This window comes from Amphiura filiformis, chromosome 13, assembly GCF_039555335.1.
Source record: "Amphiura filiformis chromosome 13, Afil_fr2py, whole genome shotgun sequence".
In the NCBI taxonomy this organism is placed as follows: domain Eukaryota; kingdom Metazoa; phylum Echinodermata; class Ophiuroidea; order Amphilepidida; family Amphiuridae; genus Amphiura; species Amphiura filiformis.
The window spans coordinates 33,632,889-33,658,546 of NC_092640.1; the positions used below are offsets into that span (position 1 = coordinate 33,632,889).

General features: G+C 36.9%; 1 protein-coding gene across 1 annotated transcript in view; it reads right to left on the reverse strand.

Annotated features, from left to right (window-relative positions):
• LOC140167258 (probable carboxypeptidase X1) overlaps positions 1 to 23,772 on the reverse strand; it is a 32,985-nt gene extending 9,213 nt beyond the window's left edge. Inside the window, exons 1-2 of the mRNA XM_072190597.1 lie at positions 23,679 to 23,772; positions 7,465 to 7,725 (exon numbers count right to left, since the gene is read on the reverse strand). Coding sequence (XP_072046698.1) covers positions 7,465 to 7,725; positions 23,679 to 23,724 — 307 coding nt within the window. The 5' untranslated portion in view covers positions 23,725 to 23,772. The remainder of the gene's footprint in view (positions 1 to 7,464; positions 7,726 to 23,678) is intronic.
• Positions 23,773 to 25,658: the final 1,886 nt, after the last annotated feature.

Genomic DNA, 25,658 nt, shown 5'->3' on the forward strand with positions numbered 1-25,658 from the left:
TAAAATCCCCGGGGGTCACTCGCTTACCAAAGTGGTATGCATGCTCGTCCCAGCACCTCAAAAATGGACCCTAAATGGCGTAATCAGTGTAGAACAATTTCACCCCTTATTGGCGTAAGGCTCTGAAAATCTTACCCCTACAGGAACTAAAATGGACCCCTAAATGGCGTAAACTCTAAATCAAATCCATTGAAATTGAAAAAAGATACCCTAAACGTCGAAACTTTACCTGAAAAGCACCCTTTTTTCTAAAAACGTCGACGCCGCCACAAGGCCAAAAATCGACCCTTTTTCGACGTTTTTGGTATACGAGTGATCCCCCCGGGATAAAATCACAAAAAATAGGACAAAATTAAGGGGTAGGGGAGATATAAATTCCCATAACTCAACTTTTACTCGTGATTTTGAATTCATTTTGGTATCAATATGTAGCTAAATGATTTTCCTAACTTTCTAGTATTATTTTTAAACAAAAACAGGTTTCATTTGAGCATGTTTGGAAGTATATAGTCCATAAATGAGTGGTAATCTGATTTTTTAAAACCATATGTGTAATGTTTGACATTGGCCTCAAATCTCACAACTATACCACTTTATATTTTCAAAATTGATTCAGTTTCCATTTTTAATTTTTTAATTTCCATTTTAATGTTTTATCTTGTTTTTAATGTTAAGAATATATAGGGAAACATTATTGTAACAGTTCCAATCATTATAATAGGTATGAGTTCGTTGGGGTGTCTGTGGGACGGGGTGTGTGTGGGGTACTGGGTGTACATAAGGTATGTGTGGGGGTATGGGGAGGGGTGTGTGTGTACATGTTTTAATATGTCACTACACTGCACCAACTTCCATTTACAAAATCCGTTAAGTTTCCATTGATGTAATATTTTGAATATTTATGTCTAGGACGTGAGAAACCACTGGGAAAAAGACAAAAATTTAAAAAAAAACCCAAAAAACCTAACAAAAACTGATGTTGATTTCCCTCGTATATCAGCATAACATAGAAAAATATTAAGGGGTAGGGGAACTTCTAACTTTTTAGTATTATTTTAAAGCAAAGCAACCATTAGTTGTCAGACAGATATACAGAAACTGTGAGGAAAAGGTAACTTTTCTATGTCTAACAGCGTGAAGATGACAATATTACGGGGTAGGGGAAATGTATTACGTCATAACTCAACTTTTACTCATGAAAATGAATTCATCTTGGTATCAAAATATATCCAAGTTATTGGTCTAGCTTTCTAGTATTATTTTAAAGCAAAGCGACCATTATTTATCAGGCAGATATACAGAAACTGTGAGGAAAAGGTAAATTTTCTATGTCTAACAGCGTAAAATGACAATATTAAGGGGTAGGGGAAATTTATAACTGCCATAACTCAACTTTTACTCATGAAAATGAATTCATCTTGGTATCAAAATGTATCTAAGTGATTGTTCTAACTTTCTAGTATATTTTAAAGCAAAGCGACCATTATCTGTCAGGTAGATACACAGTATTTGTGAGGAAAAGGTAACTTTTCTATGTCTAACAGCATAAATAAATATGACAATATTAAGGGGTAGGGGAAATATAAACTGCCACAACTCAACTTTTACTCATGAAAATGAATTCATCTTGGTATCAAAATGTATTTAAGTGATTGTTCTAACTTTCTAGTATTATTTCAAAGCAAAGCGATCATTAGTTGTCAGGTAGTTACACAGAAACTGTGATAAGAAGGTACGTTTTCTATGTCTAACAGCGTAAATATGACAATAGTATGGGGTAGGGGAAATGTACACTGCCATAACTCAACTTTTACTCATGAAAGTGAATTCATCTTGGTATCAAAATATATCCAAGTGATTGGTCTAGCTTTCTAGTATTATTTTAAAGCAAAGCGACCATTATTTGTCAGGCAGATATACAGAAACTGTGAATAAAAGGTAAATTTTCTATGTCTAACAGCGTAAAATGACAATATTAAGGGGTAGGGGAAATTTATAACTGCCATAACTCAACTTTTACTCATGAAAATGAATTCATCTTGGTATCAAAATGTATCTGATTGGCTGTTCTAACTTTCTATAAACAAAGCGATCATTAGTTGTCAGGTAGATACAAAGAAACTGTCAGAAGAAGTCATTTTCTATATCTAGCAGCGTAAGGGCCGTTCACACTTGTAACGGGGAGGGGCCTGATGCAAAAAAATTTCATCGCAAAAAGTTTTCGCCCCCCCCCCCTTTACAGACCTCAAACATTTTTAGGCCCCCCTTTTTGACATGAAAATTATGGGTCAACCCCATAGAAAATCATATAAACTAAATTTTTCCAGGAACATTTTTGGTCATTTTTTTCAGGCCCCCCTTAGGAGGGTCAAACATTTCCAGACCCCCCTTTTTTGCATCAGGCCCCCCTTACAAGTGTTTGTGAACGGTCCCTAAATATGACAATATCAAGGGGTAGGGGAAATATAAACTCCCATAACTCAACTTTTACTCGTGATAATGAATTCATCTAACGTTCTAGTATCATTAGTTGTTATGTAGATACAAAGGAAATGTGAGAAAAAACTTCCATGTGTAACAGTGTCAAATATGATAATATTAAGGGTAGGAGAAATATTACCATAACTCAACTTTGGCTGCATTAACTGTGAAGGGGAACACGGGAATACAAATCGTTGCACCAAAATTTGAATGTAGTATTCGATTGAGGTTTCTTACGTTAATTGGTGCAATTGGACCATTTTTAAAATTTGACCTTTATTTATGATATTTTTGATATATTCGACGTTATAACCCCTGAACTAAGCTTCGTAGAACTATGACAATTGTCTTCTTTTAAATTCTTAGCGATGAGAGGAACAATTTGAGATTACAACATTACAACATGATAGGATCATTTTTTAGTATTGGCCCCATTATGACCTTCAACCCCTCGTGGGAAACTTAATTGCTTTTAAAATAATGCCAGAAAATGAGAACAATCAAATAGCTACATTTTCGTCAGTGAAACTTGTGTTTTGGTGATTTGTATGTCCCCTTACCCCTTAATATTGTCATATTTTACGCTGTTAGACATTGAATATTAACATTTTCATACAATTTATGTCTATCTATCGGTATAGCATAATTATGTACATACTTTTAAAGTATGATGTTTTGCATAGACTTTTTGTATCGAGTTTGGTGATAAAAATATTTGTCAACTTGTGAATCAAATGTAAATTAAGAAATATATTGCATTATATCCTAACAATTTTGATTAACCTTTTGCAATTTTTAGGAAATATTCCACCCAGTTATGTATCACCACGTGGTCATTTTAATTCAAGGGTTTATACCACTAAATCAGACTTCTGCCCGCTTCTGCCCAAGTTTATCAGTCATATAGTGCCATCTTTACATTCAAAATGTGACAACTTGATATAATATTAGCAACTTTAGTGTTCAAAATCGTGTTTAAATACAATTTCTTAATGTAAATGTCATACAGGTTAAAATGAAACGGGAATATTCGGGCAATATTTAAGACTATCTGCGCATGAATACACAAGGGAAAAATGTAGTTAGCAGTCGTCAAATCGGTGTTTTTATGTATCACTGATTTTCTCAACAAGTAGACGAGTAATGTTAATTGCTTTTAAAATAATACTAGAAAGTTAGAACTATCAAAATAGCTACATATTGATACCAAAATGAATTCATTTTCATCAGTAAAACTTGAGTATGGTGATTTGTATGTCCCTACCCCTTAATATTGTCATATTTTACGCTGTTAGACATGGAATATCAACATTTTCTCATTGTATGTTTAACTACCTGACAACCAATGGTTTAATTGCTTTTAAAATAATGCCAGAAAATGAGAACAATCAAATAGCTACATATTGATACCAAAATGAATTAATTTTCATCAGTAAAACTTGAGTTTGGGTGATTTGTATGTCCCTTACCCTTAATATTGTCATATTTTACGCTGTTAGACATTGAATATTAACATTTTGTGTCTATCTACCGGACAACTAATGAATTAATTGCTTTTAAAATAATACTAGAAAGTTAGCAGTCGTCAAATCGGTGTTTTTATGTATCACTGATTTTCTCAACAAGTAGACGAGTAATGTTAATTGCTTTTAAAATAATACTAGAAAGTTAGAACTATCAAAATAGCTACATATTGATACCAAAATGAATTCATTTTCATCAGTAAAACTTGAGTATGTCCCCTACCCCTTAATATTGTCATATTTTACGCTGTTAGACATGGAATATCAACATTTTTCTCATTGTATGTTTAACTACCTGACAACCAATGGTTTAATTGCTTTTAAAATAATGCCAGAAAATGAGAACAATCAAATAGCTACATATTGATACCAAAATGAATTAATTTTCATCAGTAAAACTTGAGTTTGGGTGATTTGTATGTCCCCTTACCCCCTTACTATTGTCATATGTTGCGCTGTTAGACATTGAATATTAACATTTTCATACATTTTATGTCTATCTACCGGACAACTAATGACTTAATTGCTTTTAAAATAATACTAGAAAGTTAGAACTATCAAATAGCTACATATTGATACCAAAATGAATTCACTTTCATCAGTAAAACTTGAGTTTTGGTGATTTGTATGTCCCCTACCCTTAATATTTTCATATTTTACGCTGTTAGACATGGAATATCAAAATTTTTCTCATATTGTATGTTTAACTACCTGACAACTAATGGTTTAATTGCTTTTAAAATAATGCCTGAAAATGAGAACAATCAAATACATATTGATACCAAAATGGAATTCATTTTCGTCAGTGAAACCTGTGTTTTGGTGATTTGTGTGTCCCTTACCCCTTAATATTGTCATATTTTACGCTGTTAGACATTGAATGTTAACATTTTCATACATTTTATGTCTATCTACCGGGCAACTAATGGCTTAATTGCTTTTAAAATAATACTATAAAGTTAGAACTATCAAATAGCTACATATTGATACCAAAATGAATTCATTTTCATCAGTAAAACTTGAGTTTGGTGATTTGTATGTCCCCTACCCCTTAATATTGTCATATTTTACGCTGTTAGACATGGAATATCAACATTTTTCTCATATTGTATGTTTAACTACCTGATAACTAATGGTTTACATGTAATTGCTTTTAAAATAATGCCAGAAAATGAGAACAATCAAATAGCTACATATTGATACCAAAATGGAATTCATTTTCATCAGTAAAACTTGTTTTTGGTGATTTGTATGTCCCTACCCCTTAATATTATCATATTTTACGCTGTTAGACATGGAATACTAACATGTTCGTACATTTTATGTCTATCTACCTCACAACTAATGGTTTAATTGCTTTTAAATAATACTAGAAAGTCAGAACTATCAATTAACTACATATTGTTACCAAAATGAATTCATTTTCATCAGTAAAACTTGAGTTTTGGTGATTTGAATGTCCCCTACACCTTAATATTGTCATATTTTACGGTACTACACATGAAAAATTGACATTTTTGTAAACATTTTATGTCTTTCCAGCTAACAATTAATGGTTATTTTGCTTTAAAAGATTACAACAGCCAAATAGCTATATATTAATGCCAAAATGAATGAATTATAATGAATAAATGTCGAGTTACGTTGGTTTGTACGTCCCCTAACCTTTAATATTGTCAAATTTTACGCTGTTACACATTGGAAAATTAACATTTTTATCATATTTTATGTCTATCTTATGGTTTTTCTGTTAAAAATAATACTGGAAAGTTAGAACAATCAATTAGCTACATGTTGATACCAAAATGAATTCATTATTATGAGTAAAGGTTGAGTTATGGTGGTTTTTATTTCCCCTACCCTTAATAATGCCATATTTGACATGGTTATACATAGAAAAGTAACCCTTTCTCACAGTTTATGGCTATCTACCTGACAATTAATGTTTGCTTTGCTTTAAAATAATACTAACACGTTTGAACAATCAATTAGCTACAATTCCAAAATGAATTCATTATCATGAGTTGAAGTTGAGTTATGATGGTTTATATTTCCCCTACCCCTTGTTACACACGCTGCTACATGTGGAAAAGTAACTATTTTTTTACATTTTCAGTCTATTTTCCTGACAAACAGCGGTTGATCTCACCCCACACATATAAATATTCAAAATATTACATGAATGGCAACTTGCCAAACAAATTTTGTTAATAGAACTTATATAGTTCAGCCGAGTGACATATTAAGACATGTAAAACACCCCAACCCTGAACCATATACACACCCCGCACCCACCCCACATACTCACACACACCTACCCCAAACCCACACAACACAAACCAACATGCAAGCAATACAAAATTAAAAAATGGAAACTTAATTAATTTTGAAAAAAAGAAATTGGCACAAATTGGTAAAATTTGAAGCCAATGTCACAAAAACACCCACCCTACGCATTGTTGTGAAAAAATGATTTTTCACTAGTGTATGGACTGACCACTTCCAATCATGATCAAATGAAACCTAGGTTTGCTTTCAAATAATACTAGGCAGTTAGAACAATCAATTAGCTACATATTCATACCAAAATAAATTCATTATTATGAGTAAAAGTTGAGTTATGGGAATTTATATCTCCCCTACCCCTTAATTTTGTCCTATTTTTTTGTGATTTTATGTGATTATACGTCCATATATAAAATACAATTTGAGACCACTACCTACCTAGCAGTGATCTAGAGGGTCCATACTAACTACCTATGGTGTCAAACCTTGTATGTAGTGGGGTATGAACCAACACCTTATTTAGGGCCCCTGTGAGATCTTGCTCCTGGACTAAAAGATAGATTGGCCGTTTTATGCATAAATTACACGAACGTTTGGAAAGGTCTCAAACAAATAATGAAGACACTGATACGATGATGAAATACTACTACTACTACTACTACTACTACTACTTCCACTACTACTACTACTACTACTACTACTACTTCCACTACTACTACTACTACTACTCCACTACTACTACTACTACTACTACTACTACTACTACTACTACTACTACTACTACTACTACTACTAATAATAATAATAACACTAATAATAATACAATAACAATAATAATAATAATAATAATAATAACACTAATAATAATACAATAATAATAATAATAATAATAATAATAATAATAATAATAATGATGATGATGATGATGATGATGATGATGATGATGATGATGCCAATGATGATGATGATGATGATGATGATGATGATGATGATGATGATGATAATACTAATAATAATAATAATACTAATAATACTACTACTACTACTACTACTACTACTACTACTACTACTACTACTACTACTACTACTACTACTACTACTACTACTACTACTACTACTACTACTACTACTAATAATAATAATAATAATAATAATAATAAGAAGAGTTTCTTACCACAATATGAAGTGCGGTTCATAAGTTCATCAAGTATGTCCTTCTTCCAATGTTGTCTCATAATTAATTGACTTGGGTCATCGACAAACCACAGGTCTCTCTGGTCTCTTCCTGGACAAGTTTTGACATATTTAGGTGCTACCACTCCTTGGCAAAAACATATTTCCTTGTATGGAAGAGACCACCTCAAAGCACCCCCTCTAGATGGGTCTGGTCGTTGCTGAAGAATACAAACATAGCTCAGCGCCACAGCTAGATAAGCTGTTAATGAAAATAATTAAGAAATAAAGGGTAATGCATGTTCCTTTACACGCAAATAATGTGTCCGAGGCAGTAAAAACGTAAATAATGGGTGAGGCGCAGCCGAACCCATTATTTAAACGTTTTACTGCCGAGGACACATTATTTGCGTGTAAAGGATAATGCTGCACCCTTTATTTCTATTCTATTACCACAAAATAGTGCGATTTAAAGAGAAAATATCACATTTTTGCCCAAATATTTCAAGTTGTTTACCTCAAGATGGAGCGCCTACGCGTAGCCAAAGTGTATGCACATTCCAATAACACAACCTAACATTCCCCTATAAGCAGGTATGCACATACAATAACACACCCCTGGCATTCCATTCTCCCCTACATAAGCAGGTGTGCTGTGCGCTTTGCTGTGCGCTTTGCTGTGCGCTGTGATGATAGAAGTTCGTTACCCCTGCCACTTTATCGCTAATTAATGGTTTTTCACGTGACGCGTTTCAACAAATCACAGTGCGCGATTTTGAATAGTGGGTCGTGGGGGTAATAGAATTAAAAATAGAAACAAGGTGTAAAATGTTAACATTGTTGTGGCGATATATTATTTTATAGCCCGTGCCTTCTATTTTAATTTATTTATTTATTCAAAACTATGGTGTCATTCACCTCGAGTGAGATCACTCTCTCGTATCATTTCGATTAGACTATCGTTAAACGTCACAATGGTCTTTTGTGAACGAATGTCTTGTGTACGACGCAAACTGAGAATGAATTGTAGTCTGTGGCATTCACTCAGATGGTTAACATCTCTCCATAAACTCTCCGTGTGCGTCAAGATTTTAACACAACTTCTTAGTTTAGAGCGAGTACAATTCTCGCTAATTATTACTGGATAATGGAGTTTGTTCTACTCCTAGTTCTCTTGTTAGTTTTAATATAAAGTTTCATACCGAATGAAGAAGATGTAGTAAGTAATAAATATAACTTAATTAACAGTAAATTGGGTTTTGATTGTCTTCATGTTTGTGTGATAATACTCGTGCTTGGCTGATTCTAAAAGCCTAAATAAGTCCCTGGTTGAACCTCTGGTTCTATGAAGAACTTTATTTTAGCGCCCCTACTCAGGCCTATGATGAAGAGACGATGAACCGAATACCAATCTGAGGGACTAGTCGAGACGAGTGAACCAAGACGCATCTACCAAGCCGTGTGATTATTCCCTGGATTATTCGCCGGTTAAAATATATAGCGAGTCCTATTCCCAAAGTTCTTTATTAGAACATTGAAATCGAGAGCGTTTTGTACATTATGTATGTTATGTGGCAAGAAGTCAGAATTTTTTCTGAAAACAATAATTTTAGAAAATGTGGTTGTTTTTGACCAAGGAAATAGTTTTTGGAAACGAGACCACTTTGGGTGGGTAGAAAATGATTCCTCTATTCACAGCTTTTGAATTTTTCAAATCAACAAACTGCATGTCAAGTTATCATAGTTATTCAAAGAAATGTTTTGTAATTTTAGGGTGGGGGTAATTCTTCGGAACTCTGTATGTATAAAACCTTACAAGTTACAAGAAAAACATGGGGTCATGTGTTTTTTCGCTCGGCAAGAAACCTGGTTTCTCGAATGAAAAATAACAGGTTTCTCGATTAAAAACCCAAGGTTTTTTCATCGCGTTATCGGTTGCTAAATCGGCAAACAAAAATGAGTTTCCAATAAATCGAATTGCCGATTTAATAAATGCAAACTTAGTTTAACCAAGTTCTTCGAAAAGAAACGCTATTGTCTTTTTGAATTCGATAATGACCAGCTTTGTCAGTAATAAAGCAGTCCGAACACTTGGATTTTAGTTGAGTCCCACTTTTAGAAGTTAGTTGTGGCTGCGTCGGTTTGAAAAGTGTATTTAGTAGTTCCAATAAAGAAGTTCTGAAACAAACCGATTACATAAATGTGAATTTAATCCACACATTTATTTACGATATTTTACCCCTAGGGGTCTTTTTATCTTTTCAGTTTCTGGAGCTCTATTGTTCAGAAACGAAAACGCAAGGGATTATGTGAGTTGATCTGTAATTTGAATTCATTGAAGTTTGAAGTACCAGAGAAGATGAGAAAAGAGGAGATCGCTCGAACATATAATCCGATTACCCACAGTTAACCTCTATTCACTTTTCTTTGTTTGGGGTACTTAAAACACCACTTGAAACTTCCTTTGTGGTAATCTGTTCATCCGCCACACGCTAGTCTGATTTGGTAGTTCTCTCTAGTGGAGAAAATATTCCACACACGGAAGTACATCGTTAAAGTCCCAATTTTGCAGTCAAATCATGCTTTTTTTCTTTAAAAAAAATAATACTAACCAGGGTGACCATGATTTTTAAACGAGTGAAAAAGCATTATATATATCGCAACTGCCATTAAAAAAAATCAAAAAATTGTTAAGTTATGGAAAGTCAAGCATAATTAATTTTCCAGTCAAATTAATATAAGGTCAAAGGAAAAGAAATTTAAATGATAACTATTTGAATATTTGCGGCAGTTTACGGAAACTTAAAACCAGTGTAATCAGTAATTCAAACTCGTGTCAGTTTCTCCATATACTCCCGTTTTGTGTCCAAACGTGTCCAAAAATGCTATTTGGATCCAAAATGTGAGTCTTTTTCACAAGGATCTCGGGTCAAACTTAGCAGCCAGTCATGCCAAACAATACAGAAATTATAATTCGCGGTCAACTGACGTAACAAATTGATATCAGGGCATGCGTCGTTTAGAGCTAGACAGTCGTGACTCGCAAAGCCACTTATCGTATTAGTTGATCAATCGGATTAGATCATTGTTTCCATCAATAGGCGGATGCACACATTATTTATTTGATGTGGGCAGCGAGCGACCTCCTCTTTTATCATCTTCTCTGGAAGTACCAATCAGTTTAGTATTTCAATATAGGTGGATGCCTGCTGTCAATCAAGGCTGGATAAGACAAGATTATATTTAAAGAATTACACACATAGTGTGTGGAATACCGGTGTTTTTAGTGGTCTAGTGCCCCTCTCGCTTTTATGTCCTCTAATACCTATAATAGGCCTTTGATGAAGTTAAAGTGATTCACATTAATGTGACAAATTGCCAATTCGAATGAAAAGGTCCACTTTTTTCTGTAAAAAACGTTAAAAATCAGCCCTTAAATCACAAAAGGTCCACTTTTGAGCCGATCACACCCCAATAAATCATGGCTACGGGTCTGTGTTGCCCTTCCCTCCTGACTTTTTGTATCAATGTAACACACCCTATTTCAGTTCCTCCCTCCCCTCAGAATCAGTATCCCCCTCTCCCTCCCCGGCCCATTCTCTCTCTTCTTTTTCTAGTCTTTCCGTCTCTCCCTCTCCTCGCCTTTTCTATCGCCCCGTCCCCTCACTTGTTCAGTCAGTAAGTCAGTCTCAAGTATCTCCACCTCCCTCTTTGTGAAATTGATCATTTTGATCAATGCCTGACAAAAATCAGCTTCGCAAAAATAAACATTTAAAATAAACTCGAGTCTCGCATATAGGCCCAACCAATTATCAGATTACGAATGAATAGAATAAATTATCTCCGCTCCAATGCAATTCTTTTGTATTGCATTCAATATAACATGATGACCAAATTGCCACTTGCACGCATGGAGCTAATATAGAAAGGAGATAGATTACGTAACGCCTATTGTTCCTTTGTGCCTATTTGAGTTTCCGAAACGCTATTCATCGAGAGGTACCTTTTGTTTGAGACAAAAGGGCTTCCGCCATTAAATCGGTTACTGACCTGACAGCGTATTAACGCTATAATAGGCAGGCTACTGTCAATAAGTGATGAAACGAAAGTCACGTGAAAGCATCTACACAAGCGAGAGGTACCCTTTGATGTAATCCAACCCAAGGGTGTGATTGAGTTGTCGCATGCACACAAAACAGAGGTTCGCCTACAATACAAACCTATTGCAGCGCCCAAATTGGTTTGTGCGCTCATTTGATTATACTCAGTGAACACGCTTTGCTCTACCATTTCGCTACGGACAGTTCCACAGCGATATTTCACCTATTGACCACGTACCAAATTATTATTTCTTTACTGGACTCGAACCAAAGACTGCATTGTACCTTTTTTCAAGGTTGTACCAAGCACGGCCAAAGCATGTTCAAGAGACAATACCAGGCATTTATCATGAGGGCTACCATGCTGGTATCATGAATACTCGGATAAACTCTTTTGTTCATATTGCTAACAGAGTATTCTTGTGATGAGTTTATAAAAAATCGCTCTAGGAACTTTAGAGTTTAATTGCTTACCATGGGGGTATAGTTACATTCCATGCTATTATTCGGTATTTAACTGCAAACTGAAACTCGCTTTTATAAACCTCTACCTGTTTAAGTATGTCTGTGAGTTGTAATACATCCGATCGCATGCCGAGGCGTTGAATATGTAGTAAAAGGCAGGTCCGATAAAATCCGAAGATATGACCAAATTGATGGTTAAAGGCGGAAAAATCCGCCAAAAGGCGGAAGATGCCATATGCTTGTATCTGTGCATTGTACTTGCACCCTAGAAAACTTCCAAAATTCTCAACAAAACAAAAATATTGTAAAATTGGAATACAAAATGTCATCATCATATTGGCCTTTGATGACAATTTTATCAAAATAGCCCTTCGGAAATTGCTTGAATCTATTCAAATATCAATCCATTTATTTTCTACAATACAGTATTGTATTCTTGGGAATATGAGAGTTGTAAAATGATCTTCTACATGCCGGGTTTTGTTTTGAAATTTGTTGTACGGATAGTTTTTCATAGTTCAGTTATCGGGATGTTTCGGAAACGCCTCAAAATATCGCCGTCAAACATTCCCGTATATCAAGAGATGGCGCTATTTTTTGGGTAGGGAAATATCACTGTGAGTTCAGCAGCATAGGCAAAGCACAGATATTAGAACACATATCTGTGGGCAAAGTGTGCGCTCTGTGTGGCGGATATAAGAATCTACACAATGTTTGCCAATAGGCCTACATATAAGGATTTGAAGTAATTATGATATCGCTCCTACTGTAGTATTTTTAAGGACATTAGCCGCGGTCCACATCATGTTTTATCATAATAGGCCTACCATAATAATTTACATAAGCACCGCGTATATAGGACTGGCAAGCGAGTCTACCCTGGACCTCAAATGTGATATATTTGCTAATAACTCGAGAAGCATATAGCCATACTATTTCTGAATCAATCAATAAAGCAAAGGAAATAATACTTGTAGGCCTATTAAATATTAAATATTAAATATAATTGCGGATCCCGGTTGCGGACCAACCGATGCAGCTCGATACGCCCAATGTATGAATAAAAGCACCTAACAATAAAGTCGCCCAATTGAACAATAATAATAATAATAATAAAACAGCATTTATATAGCGCATTGTGAATCGCAGATTCCTCAATCATGTCAATGCGCTTTACAGTAAAAACGAATTAATCACAAAATAATAATACATCGAGATATAATGAAATCAGTATAAAAATTAAAAAGCCTTAAAAATACTACACCTATACATCAACAAGCATAATAAAACATATCTTTTAAAAGCCAGACCAGCTGTGAATACAATTATTAATTACAGAATTAAATAGCATATTTACTAGTACAGAATTGCACAACATGATAAAATAGCACAACATTCATAAATAACAAAATAAATAAATTTCAGAAAAATAGTTAGACGGCAAGACTGAGTGCACCCAGCCACTTCCCACACGGAGAAGCGACTGCGTGCAGACACATCACGAGAGATGTGAGATCCACCGACCTGAATCAAAAGGGCAGGTCGATGCACCTCACATGGAACAAAAGCAGAAAACTAAATATAAAAATAACAAAGCATCACTATCATTCAGCCAATAATAATAATAATCAATACAGTACAAATAAATAGTACAAATAAATAGATGGCCAGACTGAGTGCACCCAGTCCCTTCCCAACCAGGAAGTGACTGCGTGCACACAGATCAAAAACAATGTGAGACCCACTGACATGGCTCATGGGAGCCAGTCAGTGCACCTCACATGGAGCGAGAGCCAGAAACAAAGTATAGTTCAATACAAACCAGGAATACATCATAACATAACATAACATAACAGAAAACCTTTGGTGCGCTGTTCCTTATGACAAGCTCGTAGCGCTTACAAAGTAAAAATAAAAACATCTTAAGGTACACAAAGCAAAACCTTAAGTAAATAACATTATAGAGCACAAACCTTAAATTTACATAATACAAGTCATAAAATATAAAGATCAACAAAGTAAAACACATCATGGAAAAAGATTCTCTTATTGTGATGGATTCTCTTATTGTGATAGGAAGTTTATTCCATTCCCGTGAAGCACATAAAGTAAATGTCCTGTCGCCTGCTCTAAGGTGAGCCTAATTGGGGTAATCCAAACGAAGGAAATCATTGACGGATCTGAGATTACGGGTTGGATGATAAATATGAAGACAAGTATTCAGATAATCTGGTGCTAAGTGGTTTAGAGTCTTGTAGACGTAGAGGAGCAGTTTGTAGATAATACGCTGTTGGACAGGAAGCCAATGAAGAGCAGACAACAATGGTTGCGAATCGTGCTTGCGAGGTACATTAAAAACAAGTCGAGCTGCCCAGTTTTGAAGACGTTGAAGACGAAGGATGATTACAAGTATCTTTATCAATATGATTACAAGTATCTTTATCAATATATTTCCGTATTCTAGTTAAATTACGTAGATGAAATGTAGTTGTTTTGCATAAATTAGTGATGTGCGTTGTCATAGACATATTTGTATCAAAAAATGAACCAAGATTACGAATTGACTCTGATGGCAAGATGGTTGAATCTCCCATTTCGAGCGAAACATTGTTGATAAAGCGTGTGTTATGAGGAGACGATGCAATGAAAAATTCAGTTTTATCATTGTTGAGTTGTAATTTGTTTTGGATCATCCAAGTTTTGATTTCATATATACAGTTGTGAAGTTTTGCAATAGCATTATCTAATTCACCAGGTATCTTAGGATTACAGGAGACGTAGAGTTGAATCATATTTCAACAAGCATAAATTAATACAGTACACACAATTAATAATCACATACATGGCCAGACTGAGTGCACCCAGCCCCTTCCCAACCAGGAAGTGACTGCGTGCACACAGACCAAAACAATGTGAGACCCACTGATGTGGCTCCAGGGAGCCAGTCAGTGCACCTCACATGGAGCTGTGGCCAAAAACAAAGTATAAATTCAATATAAATCATGAACATGTATGATATCAAGCATAATTTACTGTAAATACATTACACAAAAACCTCATACGTGTAGATGGCCCGACTGAGTGCACCCAGCCCCTTCCCAACCAGGAAGTGACTGCGAGCACACAGACCAAAACAATGTGAGACCCACTGACATGGATCCAAGGAGCCAGTCAGTGCACCTCACATGGAGCTGGGGCCAAAACAAAGACTAATTCAATATAAATCATGAACATGTTTGATATCAAGCAAAAATTTTACTGTAATTAACACTGTCATAAATAAATACATTTCACAAATACCTCATAGATGGCTCGACTGAGTGCACCCAGCCCCTTCCCAACCAGAAAGTGACTGCGAGCACACAGACCAAACAATGTGAGACCCACCGACATGGTTCCAGGGAGCCAGTCAGTGCACCTCACATCCATGGAGCAAGAGCCAGAAATTCAATACAAGTAAAATAATCATGATCATTAATGAAAAATAACACAGTCGTTAGACCACATGTCATTAAACAGGTACGTCTTTAGCATAGATTTGAAACTAAGTACAGTCTTTGCACATTTGATTGTCATAGGCAGTTCATTCCATAGTCTTGGTGCAGATGCTGAAAACGATCTATCCCCGTATGATGTGGATGTTTTCACTGGTTCCAACAAGAATTTAGTACCGGACCTTAGCGAACGCATGGGCTTGTATTCAGTCAGTAATTCCGAGATGTAATTCGGCGCAAGCCCATGAAGTGACTTGTAAGTCAGGAGCAGGATCTTGAACATAATTCGCTTCCGAACTAGCAGCCAGTGTAACTCTTGTAATACCGGGGAGATGTGATGTCGTTTCTTCACCAGAGCAACCATTCTCGCTGCAGCGTTTTGAACCTGCTGAAGTTTATCAAGCTCGCGTTCTGGTAAGCCGAATAACAGTCCGTTACAACAGTCCAAGCGTGATGAAATGAATGCATGTACAAGCTTTGCCGCTGTTACTTGATCCAAGTACTTGCGAATCTGACCGATCTTATATAGTGCAAAGTTCGCAGCTCGACAGATGTTGTTCACATGCTTGATCATGGTGAGATTGCTGTCAAGGATTACTCCCAGATTCCGAGCAGAAGACACAATGTTTACTTGCTCTGAACCGATCTACATTGCCTGAACTGGTGATGAACTCCTTAGGAACTTAGATGTGATATGCAGAATCTCTGTCTTCCCACCAATCAGTTTCAGCCTGTTTGCTGTCATCCAGGATTTAACCTGAAGCACACACTGCTCGAGTTGTGAAATCGCGGCAGTTCTTTCAGAAGGGTTGAAGACCATGTATAGTTGAGTGTCGTCTGCATACACCATCAACTCAATTCCATCAAATGATCTAATAACGTCCTCCAGTGGTGCAGTATACATTGAGAAACATACTGGCCCAAGTACGGAGCCTTGTGGGACACCATCATGGAGGGGAGAATGTCCAGACTGGATTCCATCAATGACCACTGATTGTGTACGGTCAGAGAGATATGACTGGAACCAACGAAGTGCGGTACCATTCACCCCGTACCGGTTTGACAATCTTTGCAGGAGGATATCGTGGTTAATGGTATCAACAGCGGCTGTTAGATCTAATAAAACAAGCGCAACTTCCCCGTGTACATCAGCTGCACGAAGAATGTCGTTTGAAACACGTAATAGGGCGGTTTCGGTTGAATGGTGCTTGCGATACGCAGACTGTCGTTCGCCTTGTAGGTTGTGCGTGTCAAGGTGATTATTTAGTTGCAACTGCTCTTTCAGTGATCTTAGACATGAAGGACAGATTTGATACCGGGCGGTAGTTTGTTAAACACTCCGGATCAAGCGTTGGCTTCTTAATCAGTGGAGTCAACCGGGCTTCTTTGAAACAACTAGGAACCTCGCCAGATGTTATCGAACAGTTCACAATATCGCAGATAGTAGGCAACAGTTCATCTAGACACCTCTTTACCAGCCAGGATGGAATTGGGTCAAGAGGGCAAGACTTAGACTTGGAGTCCATGATGATTTTGCGTATCGCATCGTGTGACACCTCCTGAAATTCGCAGAATTGGGGAACGTTTCTTTTAACATCCTGTACTGGAGTTGCGTCACAAAGACTGTCCAATTCTTTCTTCACTTTCTCAATTTTGCCTGTGAAGAAGGTGGCAAAATCACATGCAAGATCATGAGCAGAGTCGTGAACTGGAAGAACTTTAGCTGGTTTAGCGCTAGAGAGCTTGTCGATGAAATGGAACAATTTGCCCTGCTCACAGTCACTAACTTGAGCTCTGTGGTAATTGGTCTTAGTTTTCTCAAGCTCCTCCTTGTACTCTGTGCATTTTTCTTGGTACAGCTGTTTGTGCACTTCAAGTCCAGATGATGTCCACTTACGCTCAAGACGGCGTTTCTCTCGCTTTTTCTCACGCAACATGTCGTTATACCATGGCGCATGTGGTCTGAGGGTAATAGATCGTGTCACAACAGCTGTAGGTGTCGATCGCACGACTTCATGAATATTGATTGGCAACATTTTCCAATATGCCAGCGCTCAAATCGGACACAATAGAACAATAGACCCTTCAGTGCGTTGCTTGCACGCCTCATTTGGGAGATATTTGGTTGTTTCAGACAACGCCTTGCATGGTCTATTGTTCTATTGTGTCCTGTTTGAGCGCTGACATATTGGAAAATGTTGACAATCAATATTCATGAGAGTGTACATTCAACGTCCAATTTTCGAAATTGGGTGACCTTTGCTTGGTAAAGGCATTGACATCATCGAATGGCTGCCTATAGTGCTGTTAGTGTTAGGCCTATGTGGGGGGGGTAGCTATGATTAGTTTCTATAATAATTATTATAATTTATTTGTCATTCCTTTCTTTTATTTTCTCTGTACTTATTCTTTCCTTGCTATAGTATTACTCCTTCTTCTTTTCTCCCTTCCCTTCTCCATCCCCTCTTACTTTTTGTCCCCTCTCATTCCTATCCTTTTCCTTACCTTTCTATATATTTACTTCTATTTATTTATTTATTTATTTATTTATTTATTTATTTATTTATTTATTTATTTCTCTTCATTTCTTCTTCTTTCTCTCTTCCTCCAGTCCCCTCTCATTCTTCATATCCCCTCCTCCACCTCTTCCTCCCTCATCCCCTCCCAAGACCTCTCACAGAAGAGCTGCCCACCCCCCTTCGGTACGCCACTTTTTTATGCCAATCTCCTTCTTAAAATAAAATAAAATGTCTATTTGTGAAACAACTTTTATATAGGCCTATACCGGTACTCATTATATGTTACATGTATACGTAGCTATTACCATTATACAGTACTATATGTGACCGTCCACGGCGAATGAGCCGTAAATTCCTCCCCGGTCAATTTTGTTTTATTTCGTGTTTAAAAATAAACATCATAAACTTAAAAATGGTATATCATTTGACTTCAAACGATATCCAGAAGCGGAGTTATGGTTAGTTAAACTTTGGTCCTTATAGCTTTTTTCGTTTCTATGTGTGTCTCTTTTTCCACATTGCTGGCAATAAATATCAAACAGTCATAATTGGCGGTCATTTCAAATCATCCCCAAGTCAACGAGGTTTAAGAAGGTTCTCTCATTGTTAATTGTTGGTTATGCATACCTATACAAAATACAATGCCTGGTAACCCACCACTTGAAAAGGATTTAGCAAAAGCAAACAAAGACCAGAGCTATTAAAAGTTCTATAGCCATCTAAGGTAGAAGCTTATTATCCACTTCAATAATAGGATTATTGATTGGTGTTGTGACTATCAAAATAAGACAGATGTCGCGCCAGCTTAAGTGACCGATGAATACGACCTTCGTACACATTTTACACCATAACTCAGAATACAATTTAGGGAATTTACGGCTCGTTTGTGCTGCCGGGTCACATATACATGCGGACATGGCAGTCTTAGCGCATTCAATTTATTTAAATGAAGCACCTAAAATCAGTGGGTGACAACGAACTGTACATCGGCGGCTAATGTGTGCCTTTTGTGTTCACGGCTACTCAATCACACCCTTGGGTTGTATGGTAACAAAAGGTACTTTTCGTTCCAGTAGGCGCTTTCACTCGACTTTCGAACAAAAGGTACCTTTCGATGAATAGCTTGTCGGAAATCAAATCGGCACAAGGGTTCAATGCGTTACGCAATCTATTGCTTCTCCATCTTTAATAGCTCCATGGTTTCAGACGTCATTTCATCGCCAATAGAGAGTTTGCGAAATGAAGTTTGAAAATTTACTTCAACTGGAACGGCAACTTCAGAAATATCGATTGGATTTCAAATTTACTCCAACGCGAACGTATGATTGGTTACTGCGCCAACATCGTCGTGTCGCTTAAACTCGGGACATGTGTATCAACGTGCGTTCAAAAGAAGAGCATGTGTAAGAGCTTTTAACCGACTACATCAAAATGTATCTCTTTTGTTTAGTCACTTGGTTATTAGTCCGACGTCAAGACAAAAGACTCTATCTCAGGCGCTTCGTTTGAATAAACATAAATGAACTCGCGATAACCACTCAACGAGGATTATGTCAGGACCCAGCGCTAATCTCCTTATCACATTATTTTGAAACTAGCTATACGTTTCAATTAATATTCTTACGATAGTCATAGGCCTATATATTATTTAATAAAGGCTCGTCAGCTTTGTCAATTTCATATTCCAATTAACTACGCAAAGCCTAATGAAATATCTATTCTTTATTACTTCCTCCGGTTTCTTTCCCTCCTTCTCAATCTCTCTCCCCTTCCCCTCCTGTTTCCCATCTCCGACCTTCTCCATATTCCCCCCTCCCTCTACTCTCTATCTGTACTCCCTGTCTCCAACTTGACCCCCTACTATAATACCCACTCGCACTCCTGTTTCCCCATCCCCAGTGACGTTGTCAGGGTTTTTCTGTTAGGAGGGCGTGGGGGCGATTCTCAAAGGAAAACATTTTTACAAAAATGGGCAAAATATGGCAGAAAAAGGCCTTAAAGCGTAAACTATCACGGCGGCCAGCATCCAACAGGGAAGGGTCAAGAAGGAAGACAAGATGTGCCATGGGGAGCTCCGGAGCTGCCCCCTGGCTACCGTCAACTTCAATACCCTCCCTTTCCTACTCCCTACCCCTCTCTTACCAGGCACAACCTATGACATGTTATATTTAAAAATGTTATGCACCTACTTTACTCTTCCAGAAGAATGGCACAGTGCTTGCTGAAGTAAAACCAGGCCATTTTTACGGGAACTTAATCCCCTTGAAGTGGAAGTCATGACAAAACTTCGTTTCGCAAACTGATTTGGTATACGTGATGAGCACACACAAAACTATATACCAAGCGTGACGTTTGGAACAAAAATTTATTTTAATTTAATTTATTCAGTAATTTTCAGCAACATGTGCCACGTTTTTTACCCAAACCAAATAAGATTTCCAATAATTGGTCTATTAACTAGATAATACATAAGAGGTAATTGTGAAGTCTATGAGGAAATATGCAAAACTATTGTTCTTAAAATGACATATTTTCATCATAATTTACGGCACACTATAGTTTCTCGCGTTAACTTCTACTTCCAGCGGCTTTAATGGCACAGTGGTTTTGAATACATTATCCTCTATAATCCTTTAGACGTTAAAGTTTGTGGTTTCAAACTTCATCGCAATTTCTCTAATATAACTTATAACTTGGCAACTTGGTTAGTATTCAAAGCTCAGTCGGTTAGTATTCAAATCTGTCGGTTATCCCCTCTTTCTCTAGCATGTTTGTCATACCATTTTTTCATTTTGACCCGACCCCAAGGATTATAGTGTAGATTATAGATGTATTATGCCTGTTACACTGTTTATGAAACACCAAGAACAGATGCCCTCCTTTAGGGGCTGTGCAATCATTATGTGTACCCTCGGGGTGGTGAATTCTCAAAAAGGTCCGCCAAAAATCGCTTGCGCCCCCCTGCCTCACTTTGCCTCACCCCTTTTGACGTACCAGAAACCTTTGCCCTCCCCCCTTTGACGTGCCAAAAAATGGTTAGCAGACTAAATGCTTGTAGACCAAATAGACCAAATGGGTAATAGACCAAATGGCTATTAGACTTATTGGTAATAAACCAAATGGGTATTATACTAAATGGTTGTTAGACTAAATGGTTTTAGACTTATTGGTTACTAGACTAAATGGTCATCGGACCAAATGGTTATCGGACCAAACGGTTATGGGACCAAATGATTATTGGACGTAGTGGATATAGTCCTAATGGGTTTAGACGAAATGGATGTAGACCAAATGTATATTAGACAAAATGGTATTAGACCAAATGGCAAATTCCCTGTATGACGCGCAGGGATTTATCAATGAAAATAACTAAGTCTTCAAATTTTCATACTTCGGTCTGCATGGACAAGAATGGAAATCGTGTCTGAAATTTTATTATTAAAAAATCTACATTATGAAGAACATTATGAATAAAATATAAAAAATAATAAAAAACAATATGACTAATGACAATGATACAGTGTGACTAATGGTTCCTTTTATGAAGAACATTATGAATAAAATATAAAAAATAATAAAAAACAATATGACTAATGACAATGATACAGTGTGACTAATGGTTCCTTTTATTACAGTGCTACGAAACACTAATAAAGCTAGCGGTACTCCGAAGCACTAATTATGATGTTATGACTAATTGTGATGTTATCAATGTTAAAAATATTGTCTGATAGTTTTAGACCGGAATATAACTGGCATCTTGTATTTTTTGAGACATTTGTCAAGGTAATTCCTACTCTCATCATTGTAAATAATATTTTTAAAGGCCGATATCTCAAACCGGCGTTGTGAAGCAAAATATCTCTATATTTAAGATATGTAAAAACCTCAAAATTGATAACCTGTCCAAAAAAGTGTCTCCTTTTGACATGACACGTCACATATGTCTATTCGTATGTATTATTTGTAGACCAAGGTTATTAACTATATGTTTGAATTTCTTATACAGGGTGTCCCACTAAAAAGAGGCCTCTCATTGCGCACTCTTTTTCTCCTATTTCTGAAAAGTTGTTCAAATGTATTTTGGTATGTACAGAAACCTTAAATCGTTAGCTTTAATAAACCAAAACAATTATTTCAATCGGTTCACATTTTGTGAAGATGTGCCCTCTTTGAGAAATGTACCCGTTTTTCACTCTGTCCACGGATGAGGTTTGGCTACATCAAAGATTTAAAAGAAACACACGCTTAATGACATGGATAGATAATAGCATTAGGCTTGGGAAAGCATTCACTATAAGCGAGGATCACCAGCTAGCTTCAAACATCTTCGCAACCCCGTATAACTGCTGCATTCGCAAGTATCCGGTTCACAAGGATGGTACGCAACGCAATTGATGCAATGAGGACATGGGCTGAAACCTTTATTCGTCAAGGAGGCAACCAGGTAGAGGGCAGAGCAGCACAGTAAACTCACTTCAAAAGAACCAAAGACAAACTAAACAGCCCTTTTCAGGGCTACCTTTTATTCCAAAAAGAGAAATGACTTTCATGTTGTCAATAAAAAGAAAGCAAGAAACAATAAAGTAAGAAAGTAAGAAACATAATATAACAAAAAGGCATAAAATAACCCTTAACAAAATCCATAACTCATAAGCCAACTGGTAAAGCCCATTCCCTAAAATAAAGTTATTTTATAAAGTTATCATCGAGGAATGTTTTATATTCATGCATGGTATATGCACTTAAAAAGGCATATCTTCAAAAGTTATGAACCGATTGAAATAATTGTTTCGGTTTATTAAAGCTAACGGGTACAGGCTTCTTTACATACCAACATATACTTGATCCGCTTTTCTCTGAAATAGGAGAAAAAGAGGGCGCAATGAGGGGCCTCTTTTTTTGGGACACCCTGTATATTCTAAAATAATTCTAATATTCTAATATAATTAATGAATAATTAAGTTGTCGTAGATTGTCAAATTACAACAACAGCTTTGAATTATAATAAAACAGTGATTATAGTGCACTACGCACATGCACAACGCCTAGACGTTGATCCACGAGCCTCAGCACACTTTACAGGACGTTGCTGACCACTACGGCCCCATATCATTAAAATACCATAAACCTTTTACCATCAACTCAGGGACTTTGCGGCTTCAGAGCGCAAACCCTAGACATTCCACAATTGACATTCGGACGAGTTTCGTTCGGGTTACAACGGGCCAATAAGCAGAAAGTTCCTTGTCCAGGGGAATTTCAAGCTAACTCAATTTTTCCACGAGAACGTACCAAACTACCGCCATTGTTCGAACCCGTAACCTCTCGCACCATAGTCGAACGCCTTATCGATTGAGCCAACTTGATTAATTGTATCCAGGTTGGTGGATGATGATGGTCCTGGTGTGACTTATGGTAATGATGATAATGATGATGATGTGCATGATAATGTTGATGACAACAATTAAGACGATGATGATGATGATGATGATGATGATATTGTTGTTGTTGTTGTTGTTGATGATGATGATGATGATGATGATGATGATGATGATGATAATGATGATAATGATGATGATGATGATGATGATGATGATGATGATAAGGAGGATTTGTTTTAAATAGTAAACCTACCTGACAAAAGAAAAAGCAGTCGGCCTCTCTCTATTAACCAATACATATTGCAAAGTGTAGAATGTGTGCAGTTCACATCTTGAAGCTGCGAACATTATTATTTAAAAACAATAGTATATGTGTAAAACATGTGTCGGCTACACATATTACAGAGTGAAATGCAATAAGAGGGGACCATGGTAACGATGATTTATAATTATGAAAAACGTGCAAAACCTGCAAAAGATTATAGCAACCATGTTAGTTGTGTTCGTTTTAATAACTTTAATAATAATTTTAATGAAATAATGCTTATTGCCGGGGTCATCGGACTCATGCGTGTATGAGTTGTTTACTGTTTGAAAATCATTCACCTGTGAAATTGACACAAAAGGCTGATTGGACATGCTCATTTACATAACAAATACACTAGTTTTGGAGGGAACTTTAAAATTTAAAATGCCTTGCGTGCGTTCTTGTCATTCATGTTAGAGACACGTGTAAGTACTTTGAGGTGATTCTTGCTGTTCAAAATGCGGCAGTTTACAAAGGAGGAACGAATTTTCATCGAGGAGGAAATTTCAAGAACCGGAAAGGTGCGCTCTGTCCTGAATGCATGGCCGAACCAGTTTCCGAATACCAGACTTCCTAGTCGCCGACACATCTATAATATTAAACAAAAGTTTCACTTACATGGAACTGTTCTCAATCGGAACAAATCTAACAGTGGGAGACCACGAACAGGAAGATCAGCCAATCACATTGCCGATGTTAGAAGGGATTTGCAAGCTAACCCAAGATTGAGTACTCGACGGAACAATTGTCCCCATATTCCAAGGACAACGTTCAGACGAATCATCACTCATGATATCGAATGGCACCCTTACAAGATCCTTAAGCGTCATGGACTGCAACCAGGAGATCCAAATCGGCGACTTCAGTTTTGTAACTGGTTAGTTAACAGAGCACGTCGCTTTCTTGATACCGCTGTTGTTGTTGACGAGGCAAATGGACGGGTCTGTCTCTTCTCAAAACGTACGGATGTATGCACCGAAAGGCAATCCTCCGAGAGACTTTGCTTTTAACGTTCCACATGACAAACGCAAAGTTAGTGTTCTCGCAGCCGTCACAGGAAACAACCGGTTGATAGGATCGATATTCGTTGACCAGAACATAAATGGAAACGTTTACCTCGACATAATCAATGATCAACTAGAGCCTCAACTGGTCCAAATATTTGGACAGCAAGCGAACGGGGCCATCCGCAGGGCGTGGTTCTTTCAAGACGGAGCGCCAGCCCACCATCTTATCGCTGTTAGAGACAGATTGCAGGAGTTGTTTCCGCATCGTGTTGTCGGCCATGGACATCATGTGGAGTGGCCTCCGAGGAGTCCTGATCTGACACCTTTGGACTTCTGGCTGTGGGGTGATGTCAAGGCGTATGTGTATGCCGAAGGTCCGCAAAGGAATTTGCGGGAGCTGAGGAGACGTATTACAGATGCGTTCACAAGGATCCGACGCACCAGGGTTACTTCAAGAGCAGTTCACCATATGTACGATCGTGCGATGATTTGTATTCGCGAGCAAGGAGGCCACGTTGAAGGACGATAAGAACACTTTAAAGACAGAAGCATTTTCACTGTGGCATGCAAAAATACGTGACTTTATGATAAGCAGTAATGAAGAACAGAACTATTTTTATCAGAGTCAAATATGATTTTACTTGTATTCTTACTTTTCTAGTGCAATATTTTTAATTTCATGACAATTTGAGACAAATAACTCGTTTCCATTGAAGCACTGCTACGGTTTACATGTGTCTATATGAAGAAATAATTTCCGAAGAGAAAGAGAGACATTCCTGACAGCTATTTATAAATTTATCTTGTTATATCTCTATATAAGATTTATGTTATAGTGCAATAACCATCATGAAGACTCGGGTATAAAATTATGCACATTATCTAGAATGCGACTGCAAACAAACGTTAACTGCGCAGA